At 34.7% G+C, this 17,688-nt stretch overlaps 1 protein-coding gene across 17 annotated transcripts in view; it reads right to left on the bottom strand.

Annotated features, from left to right (window-relative positions):
• FOCAD (focadhesin) overlaps positions 1 to 17,688 on the bottom strand; it is a 317,387-nt gene that overhangs the window by 160,336 nt on the left and 139,363 nt on the right. For all 17 annotated transcript variants that reach the window (XR_014820926.1, XR_014820919.1, XR_014820920.1 and 14 more), the window contains 4 exons: positions 8,970 to 9,074; positions 8,458 to 8,559; positions 7,800 to 7,930; positions 5,508 to 5,634 (listed from right to left, as the gene is read on the bottom strand). Coding sequence is in view for 12 of the 17 variants with exons in the window: in XM_021063120.2 (XP_020918779.1) it covers positions 5,508 to 5,634; positions 7,800 to 7,930; positions 8,458 to 8,559; positions 8,970 to 9,074 (465 nt within the window). In the remaining 5 variants the exon portion in view is untranslated. The remainder of the gene's footprint in view (positions 1 to 5,507; positions 5,635 to 7,799; positions 7,931 to 8,457; positions 8,560 to 8,969; positions 9,075 to 17,688) is intronic.

Consider the following 17,688-nt stretch of genomic DNA (forward strand, 5'->3'; position numbering starts at 1 on the left):
ACAGACGCAGCTTGAATCTTGCGTTGCTGTGGCTCTGGTGTAGGCTGGCAGCTCTAGCTCTGATTAGACCCCTAGCCTGGGAACCTCCATATGCTATGCGTGTGGCCCTAAAAAGAAAAAACAACAACAAAAAATTACTTAGAACCTCCTTGATGGTACTGACTATAACTGATTTTTTTAGGAGCAAGTTTGACATTTAAAGAGCACCTATGTGAGCAGATATTACACTAGGTCTTTTTTGTGTGTTATTCCATCTTATCCTCATTGAAGAAATGAAGCTCAAAGAAGTTAAGTAAATTAATCAAAGGACACACAGCAAATAACTGATATACCAGGTACAGTCCCATGATTGCCTAAAAAAAAGATTCTTTCTACCATAGCTGACAACATTTTTTTATATCTCTAGTACTAACTACAGTTAATGATGACATCTTAGAGAAATGAAATGAGGAAAATCACTTCTTATGAGTTAATAAGCATCTATAGAAAACAGAGCCTTATAGCACAGTAGAGAATGAGTGCAGAACACATGGAATTATAGACACAGTAAGACAAAATTACTATTTCTTAGGAAAAAAAATTTAATTTCTGAAACAAGTTGATTTCTGTTTGGAAAAAATGATGAAAAGGAAATACTCCTAAATGGTTAACAGTAATCACTTTCTGGAGGTGAAAGTATAGAATGATTTCATCTCTCAAAGCTTCTGTTACAAACTTATTCAAAAATAAATATTAGCATTCTGGTTGTGGTGCAGTGGAAACAAATACAACTATCAACCTTGACGCTGCAGGTTTAATCCCTGGCCTCACTCAGTGGGTTAAGAATCCGGCATTGCCGTGAGCTATGGTGTAGCTCGCAGATATAGCTAGGATCTTGCACTGTTGTGGCTGTGGCATAAGCCGGCAGCTGTAGCTCCAATCTGACCCCTAGCCTGGGAACTTCCATATGCCGTAGGTGTGGCCCTAAAAAGCCAAAAAAAAAAAAAAAAAAAAAGGCAAAAATAAATAAATCAATATAATTATTTATTATGGAAGTAATATCATCATTAAAGTGATACTTTCCATTTCCAGATCCACTGAAGCACCAAAAACAAAAGTCCTTGGTTACATGGAGCACTTTCCTGCTGTAATAGTACTCTGCTATGAAACCCTAAAAACTTACCAGCTACTGGGCACATGGTCTGAAAGAACTATCCTTAGTTCTTTCACTTCCTGAACAGTGATGTTTACTGCCTGCTAAAACAATTGTTGACCTAAAAGAACATTATTCTCATACCAGATTCTTAGTAAACATCTAACCTCCTTCTGAGGTTTACCTTCCTCATCTATAAAATGGTGCTATAATCCCTATGTTGAAGAATTGTTGAGGAACATAAATGAAAAGTGCTTACTTAGTACAGGGTGTGAACATATATTCACTAAATAGAGTCAATGCTTGTATGATTATATTATATTCATTATCATCATATTAACCATAATTACCAAACGGTAAGCGAATTCTACTTCTTAGTCTCATTTACTAAAGAACAACAATTGTACAGGTATGGTCACTGGGTCAGAAAACCTGGTTAGGAAAGAAACAAGATGACAGAGTAGGAGAATGTGGAACTCACCTCCCCCCATGAACACATATCAAAAAATTTATCAATATATGAAAGAATTCTCACTGAAATCCAACTGGGAACTGGCATAAGGACTCCCATACAAACAAGGCTATAGAAAAAATCCACACGGAATCAGGTGGCAAAGGAAGGAGTGATTAGGACAGGACCTCAGAGGAAAAAAGGAGATTATACAGGAAGATACCTCCCCTGTGGAGTAAGTAGTTTGAGCCATAGTTTGATCTACATCTCAGTCTTGGGGTTAGGCACAGGAAAGACAAGCCCTCTGGGCTGGATATAGCATTGTTGTGACTAACAGAAGGGCTGTGAGGAGCATGGGAACATTGGCTTGCTTTTGAGGCAGGATGTCAGGGAGGGGGGTCTTGAAGACTGTTTCAGTGGCTGTGCAGTTTCCTGCAACTGCCCAACAGTGAGCCCCAGCCTGAGTGCAGCAAATAATAAAATGGCAATGAGTACACACTTCTCAGTAATTACTTTAAATGTCAATGGACTAAATGCTCCAATCAAAACACATAGAGTAGCTGATTGAATTAAAAAAAACCAAGACTTGTCTATATGTTGCTTACAACAGACTCGGTTCAGAGTAAAAGACACACAGAGTGAGAATGAGAGGATGGCAAAATTCATGAAATTGGAAACAACAAGAAAGTGGGGTAGTAATATTCATATCGGACAAAACAGACTTTAAAACAAAGTCTATGACAAAAGACAAAGAAGGTCATCACATAATGATAAATGGATTAATATAAGAGAGTATTATACTTGTTAATATATAGTCACCCAAAAAATAAAGTAAATATTAACAGATGTAAAGGGAGAAATTGACAATAAAACAATAATAAAAAGGAACTTTAACACTCCATTTACAACAATGGACACATTATCTACACAGAAAATCAATAAGGTAACAAGAGTCTTAAAAGACACAATAAACCAGCTGGATGTAATAGATATCCGCAGGACATTTCATCCCAAAGGAGCAGGATCCACATTCTTTTTCAGTGTACATGGAACATTCTCCAGGAGAGATCAAATGCTAGGCCACAAAATAACTCTCAAAAAACTCAAGAGGACAGATATTATCAAGCTTTTTTTTTTCTGATCACAATGGTATAGAACTAGAAATTAATTACAGAAAGAAAAATGTGAAAATTACAAACACCTAGAGAATATACAACATGCTGCTACAAAAACAATGGTCAATGAAGAAATCAAAAGGAAATCAGAAAATATCTCAAGATAACTGAAAATGGAAACACAATTTTCCAAAATCTATGGGAGGCCACAAAAGCAATTCTAAGAGGGACGTTAAGAGCAACATAGGCCTTTCTCAGGAAAAGAAAAATCTAAAATAAACAACTTAACCTACCACCTAAAGGAATTAAAAAAGAACAAACAAAGCCCAAAGTCAGCAGAGGAAAGAATTAATAAACATTAGAGAGGAAATAAATAAAATAGAGACCTAAAGACAGTAGAAAAGATCAATGAAGCCAGGAGCTTCATTAGCTAGGCTCATGAAGAAGAAAAGAGAAGACCAAGGTAAATAAAATAAGAATTAGAGAAGAGAAACAAAAATCGATATCACAGAGATACAAAAATCTTAAGAAAATATTATGAATATTTATGTGAACAAATTGGAAATCTAGAAGAAATGAATACATTTCTAGAAATAAGCAACATGAAAAGACTGAATCAGAAAGAAACAGACAATCTGCACAGACTGATCAGTAGTAGTGAAATTGAATTTGTAAAAATTTAAAAAAAAGTTCCCAACAAACAAAAGTCCAGAAGGCTTCACAGGGGAATTCTATCAAACATATAAAGAAGAGCTAATACCTATCCTCAAACCATTCCAAAGAACTGAGGAAGATGGAACACTCATAAAATCATTCTACAAGGCCACCATTACCCTGATATCAAAACTAGACAAAGACACTACAAATAAAAAACAAAACAAATTCACGTCCATTTCTTTGATAAATGTAGATGCAGAAATTGTGGTACCATCAGGTAAGGATCTAGCATTGCCACAGTTGTGGTGCAGGTTGCAACTGTAGTGCAGATTCTATCCCTGGCTGGGGAACTTCCACATGCTGCAGGTGCAGCCAAGAAAACAAAAGTCCTCAACTAAATAACAGCAAACCAAATCCAATTATCTATGTAAACGATCTTGCGTCATGACTGAGTAGGATTTATTCCAGGGATGAGAGGATGGTTCAATATTTGCAAATCAACCAATCTTGCACAACACGTTAACAAGAAGAAAGAATAAAATTACATCATGATCTCTATAGATGCAGAAAAAGCATTTGACAAAATTCAATATTCATTCATGATTTTTAAAAACTCTCGGAGTTCCTGTCATGGCTCAGTGGTTAACAAATCCGACTAGGAACCATGAGGTTGCGGGTTGGATTCCTGGCCTTGCTCAGTGGGTTAAGGATCCTGTGTTGCCATGGCTCTGGTGTAGGCCAGTGGCTATAGCTCTGATTCGACCCCTAGCCTGGGAACCTCCATGTGCCGCGGGGGCGGCCCAAGAAATGGCAAAAAGACAAACAAATAAAATAAAAATAAAAAATAAAAATAAATAAAAAAATAAAAAACTCTCAACAAAGTTGTCATAGAAGGAACAAATCTCAACATAATAAAGGCCAATTATTATGAATCCACAGCTAACATCACATTCAATGTGAAGTGGTGAAAAGCTGAAAGCCTTTCCTCTAAGTCAACAAGTGAATGGATAGAGAAGATACGGTATATACATACATACAATGGAATATTAATCAGCCATAAAATAGAATGAAATTCTGACATTTGTAACAATGTGTACGGACATAGAGAGTATTATGCTTAGTGAAATACATCAGACAGAGAAAGATAAATAAACTATGTTATCACCTATATGTGCCATCTGAAAGCTAAAACAAACAAATGTATATGTAACAAAACAGAAACAGACTCATACTCACAGATATAGGGAACAAATTAGTGGTTACCAGCAGGGAGAAGGAAGGCAGTAGGGGTGAGATAAAGGAATGGGATTAAGTGATTAACTACTATGCATAAAATAAATAAGCAACAAGAATATACTGTACAGCACAGAGAAATACAGCCTTGATTTTTAAATAACTTTAAATTGAGTATAATCCATAAAAATATTGAATCACTGTTATATACCTGAAATTAACATATTATAAATCAAATATATTTCTATTAAAAAATAATAAAGAGCTCATAAAACTGCATAAAAAAATTTTAACAACAAAAAAAACCTTTTGTTAGCTTGATGAATGATCTTTGATATAATTACCACATTTCTCTGAAACATTAAAGATTCTCTTTGCTGTACAATATAGTTTTAGGAGCAAAGTTCAGAAAATGATTTAGAGACTCGAATCCCTCCTATCCAGTCTGATCACAAGGAAAGAAGGGATCCTTTGCCAACCTTCAAGGCAATGATAATTTTTGCTGGCTATAAAACTGCCACTGGCCCATGTCAATTTCCTTACCTCATCTGCTTCTAAGGCTCTCCAATCATGAAACCAAGAAACAAATATACTGAAGAGTTCTCCTATAAGCATAACTCTCCCTTCTATATCAACCAAAATAGATAAGAACAAGAAAAAAAACCTAAAGTCTGATTTTTTTTTTTTTTTTTAGCCTTTAGAGAATGTCTACATGACCAGATGTTTCAAGATTCCCCTCTACAAAGAATTTGTAAAGCTGAAGATTTTGCTTCACTCTTCTGAACAAATATCTCTGGGAATTAACACTCCAACTCCCAGTTACTTGAATCTAATCTTATATCCTTGTCACTAGAATATCTTGTAAATTATTTTCTTCTATATTATACAAAACAATTAAAAAAAAAAAAAAAAAACCCACCTCAGCTTGGCAGAGTGCATGAAGACCTTGTAATACCAAGGCTGCTGGAGTAGCTTGGTCAGGCTTGGTGCATTCATTCAACACCTGGGAAATAGCTGCCAACATATCTGCACCATGCTGATATGGCCTACAAGAAATGAGAGTTTAGACACAAGGTTAAAGTCAAAGAGCTACATTAATTCTTCAAGTTCCTTTGCCTAAACAAAAAAACATTAATGCTTTCCTTTAACACTTGTGCCTATTAAACATTGACTCTCAAATAATACCAGGTGTTTTTCTTCAAAGATTTGCATCTTTGGAGTTCCCGTCGTGGCGCAGTGGTTAACGAATCCGACTAGGAACTATGAGGTTGCGGGTTCGGTCCCTGCCCTTGCTCAGTGGGTTAACGATCTGGCGTTGCCGTGAGCTGTGGTGTAGGTTGCAGACGCGGCTCGGATCCCGCGTTGCTGTGGCTCTGGCGTAGGCCGGTGGCTACAGCTCCGATTGGACCCCTAGCCTGGGAACCTCCATATGCCGCGGGAGCGGCCCAAGAAATAGCAACAACAACAAAAAGACAAAAGACAAAAAAAAAAAAAAAAAAAAGATTTGCATCTTTATCATTTCTGCTATAACTTAAGCCTCCTTTTTTATGCAGAAATATTACCCCCCAAAAGACACTGCTTATCAGATTTTATTATCTGTGAATCATAAATCCTATTATCTGAAGTTACAAAAACTCAAGCCTAAAATAATGGTGAAAAGAACCAACTTACCTTACTGAGATTATCAGTAAAACAAAGGAGGGATTTGAGATTAGAAGATGATTGACTATAGCAGTGATATATATGAAGATGGTTATGTCTATCACAATAATGATTACAACAATGATAAAAATAATAATAATATGAATTATAACTGAGTACCTATCTCATACCAGGTACTCTGCTGGCTTCACTCATTCATCCCTCTCTCCTTCCTTTTTTCTCTATCCCCCATATGTTGTGCTATCCGCAGAATGCTTTTAACTTCATAAATGCTCAGGTCCATACTCTGCATTCCTTGTAACCCCTCAGTGATATAATACTTTTCTTTACATAACAAATTATCAATTGAAAAAAAAATGCCTGACTGAGTTCTATTGCTTCACTGTCCACCAAATGGAAATCATTTAACAAAATTGGAAAAATCTGATGGAATTTGAGGTGGTAAGTGAAAGATATACTGAATACATTTCAACAGACTTCGATTCGGTCTGATATTTAACCTCTTCTGAGCCTTAGCTCTAAGTACGTAAAATTAAAATGTCAGCTTTCATCTCTTTTTTTTTTTTTCCATCCAAATACCTCAAGAGAATCTAAACTTTCAGGTCTTGGGTTACATACATAACTTTTAGACTAAGGTCTTTTTTGTGTTGCCAAAAAGCTGAAGCTTAGAAAAGAGGCAGAACTGCTGAGACTTAGATACATTCTGATCCAAGATTTTACTTGAAACAGGAATCATCCACATCATCAGCATCTTGGCCAACTTACTCATTGCATCATTTCATGAAGTACCATTCACAGTGTCATCACTGACAAAAGTAACAATAACACTTTAAGAATTCTGCATTGCAGTGGCCTGATCGACATATCGAACTGCAGGATTATAACCCATATCGAATCTATTTCCTCCACAAAGATTTTGGCCTTATCCTAATTCAAGAAAACAGAAATCTGGCAAAGTGAAGCTTTGCTTAGTGTTATTTCAGTCTTGTCACCCCCTGCCTATTTATTAACCATAATTCAAACAGCAGAGTCATCTCTCTAATATTTTCATGTATTCCTTAACCTTAGAGCATACACAGGAATTTAAGATGATTTCCTTCCTTCTAATAACTACTAAAAATTAATTCCATACAATGAGTCACAAATAAGGCCTTCCCTATTAAGACTCATTACAAAAATCAAGCATATCGTATGAAGAATATAAAAAAGAAAAGTTCCACTGCTTAGATTTTAGGAATTTATAAACAGAAAAATAGAAAATAGAAAATCATATGTTTTATTACAACATTAAATAATTACCCAGAAACGGATATAAAAATCCTATAAACATAGATATATGACTAGATCTGAAATGAAAAAACATGCTAGCTTCTCAAAGTTATTGCCTGTTAATATGAAATTTTATAATCAGAAAACTTGATTTAAATATTACTTTATTCCTACTCAAATATCCTCTGCCCATATTTCTTAAATTCTTGCTTGCAATTAAAAAATTAAAAGCAAAATAATATATCATGATATACATTCCCCATTGTTAAGCACATCTTACCTTTGCTTACATATATCTCTGATTGATGCTGCTTTAGCAATCAGTTTCTCCCACTGGACCTCCTTGCCCACAGACAGAGAGGGCACGTCAGACAAGGCCATGAAACGCTGCAGTTCAGGATAGACACGATCCTAAGGAGGCAATTTCACAAGAAAAGATAATTTCACAATTTGAGTTGAATAATCATTATCTCCTTTTATGCAGCATTTTTACCTCTAAATCTCACATTTGCATTGCAAATTATAATGTATTTCTTCTAATCAGCAAAGAAGAATGCTGTTGTGATTGCTGGGGATTTTCTTACAGACCCATGTATCGTTCAATTCATAAAACAAGAAAAAAGTGGCTAAATCTCACTGTAATTACGAAGGCTTTAATCACTCATATTTCTATTACTTTCTCCACACAAATGGAAAAATAAATTTCAGAATTAAGGAAACAAGATTATTTTCTATTCTCAATTTCTCTCTTAGAGTCAATCACAACTGACTGCATTACAGGTCAAAGCACCATACTAAATCTAAATTTCTCAACACAATCATTAATGCCACTCACTAATATTACTGAATCAAAGCACGGTCATACATAATGTCAGAAATAGTTTTCTTCAGTGAAAGGAACATGCTTAATACTCATACAGGTATATATATGGACTTACCTGCTTTTCCCACAAAGATGTCAACAAGCGCAAAGTGACAGCTTTTAGTTGTGGAGTGGTTCCAAGAAGTTGGATTACTCGTAGAATTTGTCCTATGCATACCTAGAAAACAATGAAGAAAACTTTGCTTTCATAAGTGCAAATGTAGATTACCCTAAGGTTACCAGAAGAACTTAAACCCTTTAGTATAAAATAAAGACTGAAATGGCAGGTTACTACACTACTACCCACATTTTCAGAGGATAAAGATAGCTTTGGGAGGAGCTAACTAGCAATTCTGGGGGGCATACATACCTAATCTCAGAAAAATATCCAATGGGAAAACTTGACTATGGAATGATTTAAAAGAACTAATTCTTTAATATTGTAATAAATCCTCTGGCCCAAAAAAGAAAGTGATAATCAGGGAAAAACCAAGGGCTCAAAATTTCAAATGATAACTAACAAAATTCAATGTGTTATTCATGCTTCCCTTTCTTTTTGCCCCCAAGTAAATTAGTTAATATACAAACCTTGTGAACACCAAGTGTAGGTAAAGTATACAAGATATCATTGTATAACACGGGTTCCAGTGGTCTTCCTAATTTGAACATCAAAACTGGAATCAGATTTGGTACCTAAAATGAATTTAAAGAATATATAAATTATGCCTTCTAAAAAAATCAATCTATGACATAATAACTATTTAATTTTTCTTGAAAGGAATGCTATGAATATTTATAAATGAAAAGGCTAAAAAGGTCAGTTAAGCATTTGTTCTTAATGGTGATTTCGGAGTACCACTAATATTCCATCTCTTTTATAACTACTTGTGAGCCCTTATTCTATCCATGCATACATGTACACATATCATAGGGGTTTTTGATATTAAAAAAATGTTTTCTTAAACAACTATGACATTAACTCTCAGCAATACATAAGTACTAAAGATATACCTTGTCCTAAAAAAGTTTACAGTTCTAACAAACATATAACACTTAGGATATATAAATAGTAAAATAAAATAACCCCACATAGTGAAATATTTAATTATGTTATTCCAATATAAAATAATTAAAATCAATTGTACTAGAAGTGGGAAGTGGTTAATGAACAAAAATTTCCTTCCAGGTTCACATTTCAATCCCTATGTGTAACACAATAAAATGAGAAGAACCAATTCATTTGTGGACTGAAGACTTAAGAGTAAGAGGTAATATTTCCCAAATACATCTACAGATTCAACACAATCCTTATCAAAATCCCAGCTGGATTGTTTGCAAAAACTAAGAAACTGATCTTTATATTCATATAAAAGCAAGGGACTCCAAATAACCAAAACAATCTAGAAAAAGAACAAAGTTTGAAGATTCTAACTTCCCAATTTCAAAATTTACTATAAAGGTACAATCAAAACAGTGTGGTACTAGAAAAACTAGAGAAATATGGATCATGAAACAGGACTCGGAGACCAGAAGTAAATTTTCACATTTATATCAAGGGATTTTTGACAAATAGGCCAAGAAAATACAATAAGGAAAGAAAAGACTCTTTGAAGAATGGTGCTGGATTTTGACAACTATGTACCCACATGTAAAAGAATTAATTTATACCCCTTTCTCACACTGCATGTAAAAATTAACTCAGAACAGATTTTAGATCTGAATGTAAGGGCGAAAACTATAAAACTGCTAAAGAAAATGTAGGAGTAAATCTTTGTGTCCTTGGATTAAACAAAGCTTTCTTACATATGACACCAAAAGTATGAACAACAACAACAAAAAATACATTTCTCAAATTAAAAGTATTTGTCCTTTAAAGGATACTATAAAGAAAATGAAAAATCACCCCACAGAATGGAAGAAAACATTTGTAAATCTATATCTAAAGAGAGACATATCTAGAATATACCAAGGATCCTTACAAGTCAATAATGAAAGAACCAATATCCCCCACATTTTTTTCTTGCTTTTTAGGGCCACACTTGCAGCATATGGAGGTTCCCAGGCTAGAGGTCTAATCGGAGCTATAGCTGCCGGGCCTGTGCCACATCCACAGCAACATCAGACCTGAGCCAAGTCTGCACCTCCACAGCTCATGGCAACACCGGATACTTAACCCACCGAGTGAGGCCAGGGATCAAACCGGCAACCTCGTGGTTCTAGCCGGATTAGTTTCTGCTGCACCATGACGAGAACTCCCCCAATATCCCAATTTCAAAAGGGCAAAGGATCTGAATAGATATTTTTCCAAAGATAAATGAATAGCCAATAAACATAGCAAAAGGTACTCAACCAGCATTAGCCATGACATAAAAGCAAATCAAAACCAGGATGTTATGCCACTTCACATCCTATAGGATGGCTTGAAAAGACAGACAACAGGGACCTTTAAACAGTTAGTGGGAATGGAAAATGATGCAGCCACTTTGGAAAACAGTCTGTTTCTCAATTGGTTAAAGAGAATTACCATATTATCTAGTAATTCTACTCGTAAATACCTACACAAGAGAAAACATATATCCACGCAAAAACTTGTATGTGAATATTCACAACAGTATAATTGATTTTAACCAAAGAGTTAAACAACTCAAATGTTGATCACCTGATGAAGTAATATATAAAATGTAATATAGCTATATGATAGAGTAATATTCTGCCATTAAAAAAAGAAAAGGAATCAACACTTATGAACCTTGAAAACATCATGTGAGGTAAAAAACATTAGACACAAAATACCACATTTCATATGGTTATATTTATATAAAATGTCCAGAATAGGCAAATCTACAGAAACAGAAAGTAATTTCTTAGGATTGGGGAGGTGCAGGAGAAAATAAGGAGTGATTGCTAATGAATACAATCTTTCTTTTGAGAGTAATGAAAATGCTCTCAAATTATCTGTAATTCTGTTTGTACAATTCAGTGAGTATTCTAAAAGTCACTGAATTGCCCACTTTGAACTAATTAAAATGTCAGAAAATTGTATCTTATCAAAGCTATTTTTAATGCATTTCAAAGTCATTAAGTGAGGACCTGTTATGAGCAAGGAATTCTATTTGATGGCACAAAATACAACATCAAAACATCTGCATTTTCCTTATAGTGCATTTGACAAGTTTGTTCTTCAAAAATTGCTCATTTTTCTCTAATTACTTTAATCTTAGAAAACGTATTCCTTCTTAGAAGACATTTACTTTAAATCAATTTCAACAAGGAAAAAAATCCTCTTAACGCTAATAACAAAAGTGTTACAGTTGAACACTAATTCATTAATAAGCCTGACCACAATATACCACAGTAGCATTTGGAGCTATGCATATAATGGCTACGGATTCACTACACAACCAGAATTACAATTTTTTTTTTAATAAGTGCTGGGGTAGTACTAGAACAGAAGTTCATCACCTTCAGCTTGAGCAAATGAAGGAAGACAAATTTTTGAACTGGCTTTTTAGTCTCAATTTTAATTAAAAACAAAAGGTGATCTTATATTGTACCACTTAGATCTCAATGAATTCCTGTTCTGGGAAGATTTCTACCAAGGCACTTTACAGATTCTTAATTCTGGGAAAGGCAATCAGTACATATAGTGGCATTTAATAAAACTGTATTTCCTTGTGTGGCTTTTAACAATTGTATAATTATACTCTCAGGAGAAAAAGAAACCATTCTATTTATGTCAAAGAGTACAAATACAGTTCCTTCATGATTTTTAGATCTAAAGAAGTATGTAAGGGTGTTTATTTTTCTTTAGTGAGTTCAGAAATAAAAAAATAAAGTGGAAAATTTCACAGTAAACGATCTTAGACATAGGCTGTTCTAGCCCAAAAAAAATTCTCCACTCAATGGAAAAAAAAATTTTCATTATTTTATTAGAAAAACAGACATACAGATATACATACATAGAAAATATTTTTACATAAAATGTAGGCTGTTGTTTCATCATGAGATTTTATTGACGTATAGTTGATTTACAACGTTTTGCCAATTTCTTTTTTTTGTTTTTTGTTTTGTTTTTTTCTTTGGTTGTTGTTGTTGTTGTTGTTGCTATTTCTTGGGCCACTCCCGCGGCATATGGAGGTTCCCAGGCTAGGGGTCCAATCGGAGCTGTAGCCACCGGCCCTCACCAGAGCCACAGCAACGCGGGATCCGAGCCGCGTCTGCAACCTACGCCACAGCTCACAGCAACGCCGGATTGTTAACCCACTGAGCAAGGGCAGGGACCGAACCCGCAACCTCATGGTTCCTAGTTGGATTCGTTAACCACTGTGCCACAACAGGAACTCCGTTTTGCCAATTTCTGCTGTACAGCATAGTGACCCAGTCATACATTCTTTATCTCATATCATCTTCCATCATGCTCCATCCCAAGAGATTGGATATAGTTCCCTCTGCTGTACAGTAGGACCTCATTCCTCTTCTCTTAAGCCTTCTATTCTCCAGAGGCAAAAAAGAGAATGAATGCTCTGACTTTACCTTAAATTTGAAACAAACTGGCAAGTGCCCTATATAATTCATTGTCTGAAGACCTTTTGGTTTCATAAAACTCAGTGCTTTCTCTCTCTCCTTCAGAATTAAAGTTATTAATAAATTGATTTAAAATAGTGAGATTATTATAACACCAACCCATAAGTCTATCAACAGATATCTCAGTACAAGTTGTGCAGGCTAGAGGAGGACCAGGATGATATATTCAAAGTGCTGAAGAAACAAACAAACAGATAATAGACCCAGCCAACCAAGAACATTATATCCAGGAAAACCTTTTTCTAAAATGAAGACAAAATAAAGGCTTTCCCGGATAAACAAAAGCTGAAGCTGGTCATTCACTAGACATCCCTTCAAAAAAATGTTTAAGAGTCCTTCAAGTTGAAAAGAAAGAACAATAGACTGCAACATGAAAGTATATGAAAGTGTAAAGTTCAGTGATAAAGATAAATGTATAGAAAAATACAGAATACTGTAATACTGTAATGGTGATGCATATGTCTACTAATTTTGCAAAAAGAGATAAAGACAAAGTATAATAAAGATATGTTAATAGATACACAACATAAAGTTGTGACATAAATAACAAAGTGTGGAGGAAAATTAAAAAGGTAGAACTTTTGAATGCAATTAAAGTTAAGTTGTTAAAACAGGTGATTATAACTATAAGGTGGTTTTGGTAAGTCCCATGGTAACCACAAAGGTATTTGTGAAGATATGGTACATGCTGAAGATAATAAGTAAGGAATCAAAGCATTTCATTATAAAAATTCAACATCACAAAGTAGGACTGCAAGAGAGGAAAAGAGAGACAAAAAAGTTATGACAGACAAAAAAGCAATTAACAAAATGGTAATATTAAGTCTTTACCTATCTATAATTACTTTAAGTGTAAATGGATTAATCTTCCCAACGAAAAGACAGAGTAGCTAAAAATATGAAAGATAAGATACAACTACATGCTGTCTACAAGAGATGTACTTTATATTTAAGGACATATATGGCAAAAAGTCAAATGATAAAAAATGATATTCTAAGAGTTCCCGTCATGGCTCAGTGGTTAACAAATCCGACTAGGAACCATGCGGATTTGATCCCTGGCTTTGTTCAGTGGGTTAAGAATCCAGCGTTGCCATGAGCTGTGGTGTAGGTCAAAGACGTGGCTCGGATCCTGCATTGCTGTGACTCTAGCATAGGTCGGTGGCTACAGCTCTGATTAGACCTAGCCTGGGAACCAACATATGCCACAGGAGCAGCCCTAGAAAAGGCAAAAAAAAAAAAAAAAAGATATTCTATGCAAATAGTAACCAAAAGAAAGCAAAGGTAGCAATACTTAAAAAATACAAAATAGAGTTTAAGTCAAAAACTGTTACAAAAGACAAAGAAGACATAATACAATGATAAAAGGGTCAATTCAACAGGAATTTAGATGATCATAAATATAAACATACCCAGTATCTGAACAATACATATATGCTCAAGTATATGAAGCAAACATTGACAGAACTGAAGGCAGGAATAGATGGCAGCACTAACAATAGTAGAGATCTCATTACTCCATTTTCAATAAGAGACAGAACATCCAGACAGATGATCAATGAGAGAACAGAGGACATAACAACATCATGGGCCAAATATACCTATCAGACATATACAGAACATTCCAGCCAACAGAAACAAGACAAAAATTCTTCTTAAATACACAGAGAACAGTCTCCATGACAGATCACGTTAGGTCACAAAACAATTCTTACAAAATTTTAGAAGATGGAGATCATACCAAGTATCTTTTCTTACCACAATGGAATGAAACTAGAAGTAAATATCAGTAAGAAAACAGGAAAATTCACAAATACATAGAAACTAAACAAAACACTATACCTCAACAAATGAATACGTGAAGATAATGTACCATATATATAATAGAATACTACACTGACATAAAAAAGAATGAAATTTTGCCATTTGCAACAACATAGATGAACCTAGAGTGTATTATGCTTAGTGAAATAAGTTAAAGAAAGACAGATATTGGAGTTCCCATCATGGCGCAGTGGTTGACGTATCCGACTAGGAACCATAGGGTTGTGGGTTCGGTCCCTGCCCTTGCTCAGTGGATTAAGGATCCGGCGTTGCCGTGAGCTGTGGCGTAGGTCGCAGATGCGGCTCGGATCCCGCATTGCTGTGGCTGTGGTGTAGGCTGGCGGCTACAGCTCCGATTCGACCCCAAGCCTGGGAACCTCCATATGCTGCAGAAGCGGCCCAAGAAATGGCAAAAAGACAAAAAAAAAAAAGAAAGATAAATATTGTATGTTATCACTTATACGTAGAATCTTAAAAAATTAAACAAACTCATGAAAACAACAAAAACGAAACAGACTCACAGATATAAAGAACAAACTAGTTGTTACCAGTGAGGAAAGGGAAAGGGGGGTGTGGGCACAATGTGGATAGGGAACTAAGAGGCATAAACTAGTATGCATAAAATAAATAAGCTACAAGAATACTGCATAGGGAATAAAGGCAATGTTTTATAATAACTATAAATGGAATACAATCCATAAAAATTTTGAATCACTACAATGTTTACCTGAAACTAATGTAATATTGCAAATTGACTATATTTAAATTAAAAAAGAAAGAAAAAATAACTCAAACAATCTAACTTTATGATGCAAGGAACTGGAAAAAGAATAAATTAAGCCCAAAGTTAGCAGAAGTGAAGAAATAATGAAGATTAAAGCAGAAATAAATGAAATAAATAGGAATAAATCAACAAAATTAAAAGTTAGTATTTTAAAAGATCAACAAAATTGACAACACTTTAGTTAGAGAAAAGACTCAAAATCAGAAATGAAAGAGGAGACATAACTGATACTACACAATACAAAGGATTATAAGAGACAAACATATACAATTATACAACAAATGAGACAATCCAAAAGAAAGTCTAAATTCCTAAAAACATACAACTTACCAAGAATAAATCATGAAGAAACAGATAATTTGAACAGATCAACAAAAAAGAAGGATATTGAATCAGCAATCAAAAACATAAAAAAGTCCAGGACCAGGTAACTTCACATGTGAATTCTACCAAAAACTTAAGGAAGAATGGACACCAATCTTTCTTAAACTCTTGCCTAAAAAGTGAAGAGGGAACATTTCTGAACTCATTTGATGAAATCAGCATTACTCTCATACTAAAGCCAAACAAAGATGCTACAAGAAAAGAAAAGTATAGGCCAATGTCCCTGACGAACACAGATGCAAAAAGACTTAACAAAATACTCAACAGCATGTTAAAAGGTTCATACACTACGACAAGCTATGACCAAGTGGGATACGTCCCTGGGATGCAAGGATGATTCAGCATAAAAATCAATCAATGTTATAAACTACATTAACGGAATGAAAGATAAAAATCATAAAATATATCAACACATGCAGAAAAAGTGTTAGACAAAACAAGATTTCATGACAAAAACATTCACTAAACTAGGAATGGAAGGAAATTACCTCAAAATGATAAATACTTTATGAATATGAAAAACCCACAGCTAATATCCTACTGAGCAGTAAAAACTAAAACTTTCCCTCTAGGATTAGGAACAAGGCAAGTGTGCCCACTCTTGCCATTTTTATTCAATACAGTAATAGAAGTTCCAGGGAGAGCAATGAGGAAAGAAAAAGAAAGAAATGTCATCCAAATCAGAAAAGAAGAAGTAGGAGTTCCCGTCGTGGCTCAGTAGTTAACGAATCCGACTAGGAACCATGAGGTTGCACGTTCGATCCCTGCCCTTGCTCAGTGGGTTAAAGATCCAGCATTGCTGTGAGCTGTGGTGTTGGTCTCAGACACGGCTTGGATCCCACATTGCTGTGGCTCTGGTGTAGGCCGGCGGCCACAGCTCCAATTAGACCCCTAGCCTGGGAACCTCCACATGCCACGGGTGCAGCCTTAGAAAAGCCAAAAAGCCAAAAAGCCAAAAAAAAAAAAAAAAAAAAAAGAAGTAAAATTTTCTGTTTGCAATGACAGTATATATAGAAAACACTAATGATTCCACACCAATAGAAAGATTAGTTAAAATTAACAAATGGATTTAAAAGAGTTGCAGGATATAAAACAAGCATTAAAAAAAAATCAGTTGTGTACACTAACAACAAACAATCCAAAGAGGATATAAAGACAGTCTCATTTACAATAGCCTCAAAAAACGAATAAAATAGGAATAAACTTAGCTATGAGATTAAAGACTTCTATACTGAAAACCACAAAACATTTCTTAAAGAAATTAAACCAACACAAACAAATGGAAAGACATCTTGTGTTCACAGATTGGAAAACCTAATATTGTTAAAATATGCATACTATCCAAAACAATCTACAAATTCAATGTAACCCATATCAAAATCCCAATGGCAGTTTTTTTTTTTTTCTTTTGTTTTTGCAGAACAGAAAAACAATCATGAAATTCACTTGGAACCAGAAAGGTCCCTAAATAGCCAAAACAATCTTGAAAAAGAGGAACAAAGCTAGGCACCTCCCACTTCTTAACTTCAAAACATGCTACAAAGCTACCATAATCAAACAGTATGATGTTCGCACAAGGACAAACATATAAACGAATGGAATATAATAAAGAACCTAGAAATAAACACAGGCATATAAGGTCAATTAACTTGCAACAAAGGAGCCAAGAATTTACAATGGGAAAAGTACAGTCTCTGCAACAAATCCAGGAAAAACTGATATTGGACTTTA

This window comes from Sus scrofa, chromosome 1, assembly GCF_054392235.1.
Source record: "Sus scrofa isolate SSC_HxYL_T2T_F1_AM1 chromosome 1, Sscrofa_HxYL_maternal_Yorkshire_Landrace_v2.0, whole genome shotgun sequence".
NCBI classification, from domain to species: domain Eukaryota; kingdom Metazoa; phylum Chordata; class Mammalia; order Artiodactyla; family Suidae; genus Sus; species Sus scrofa.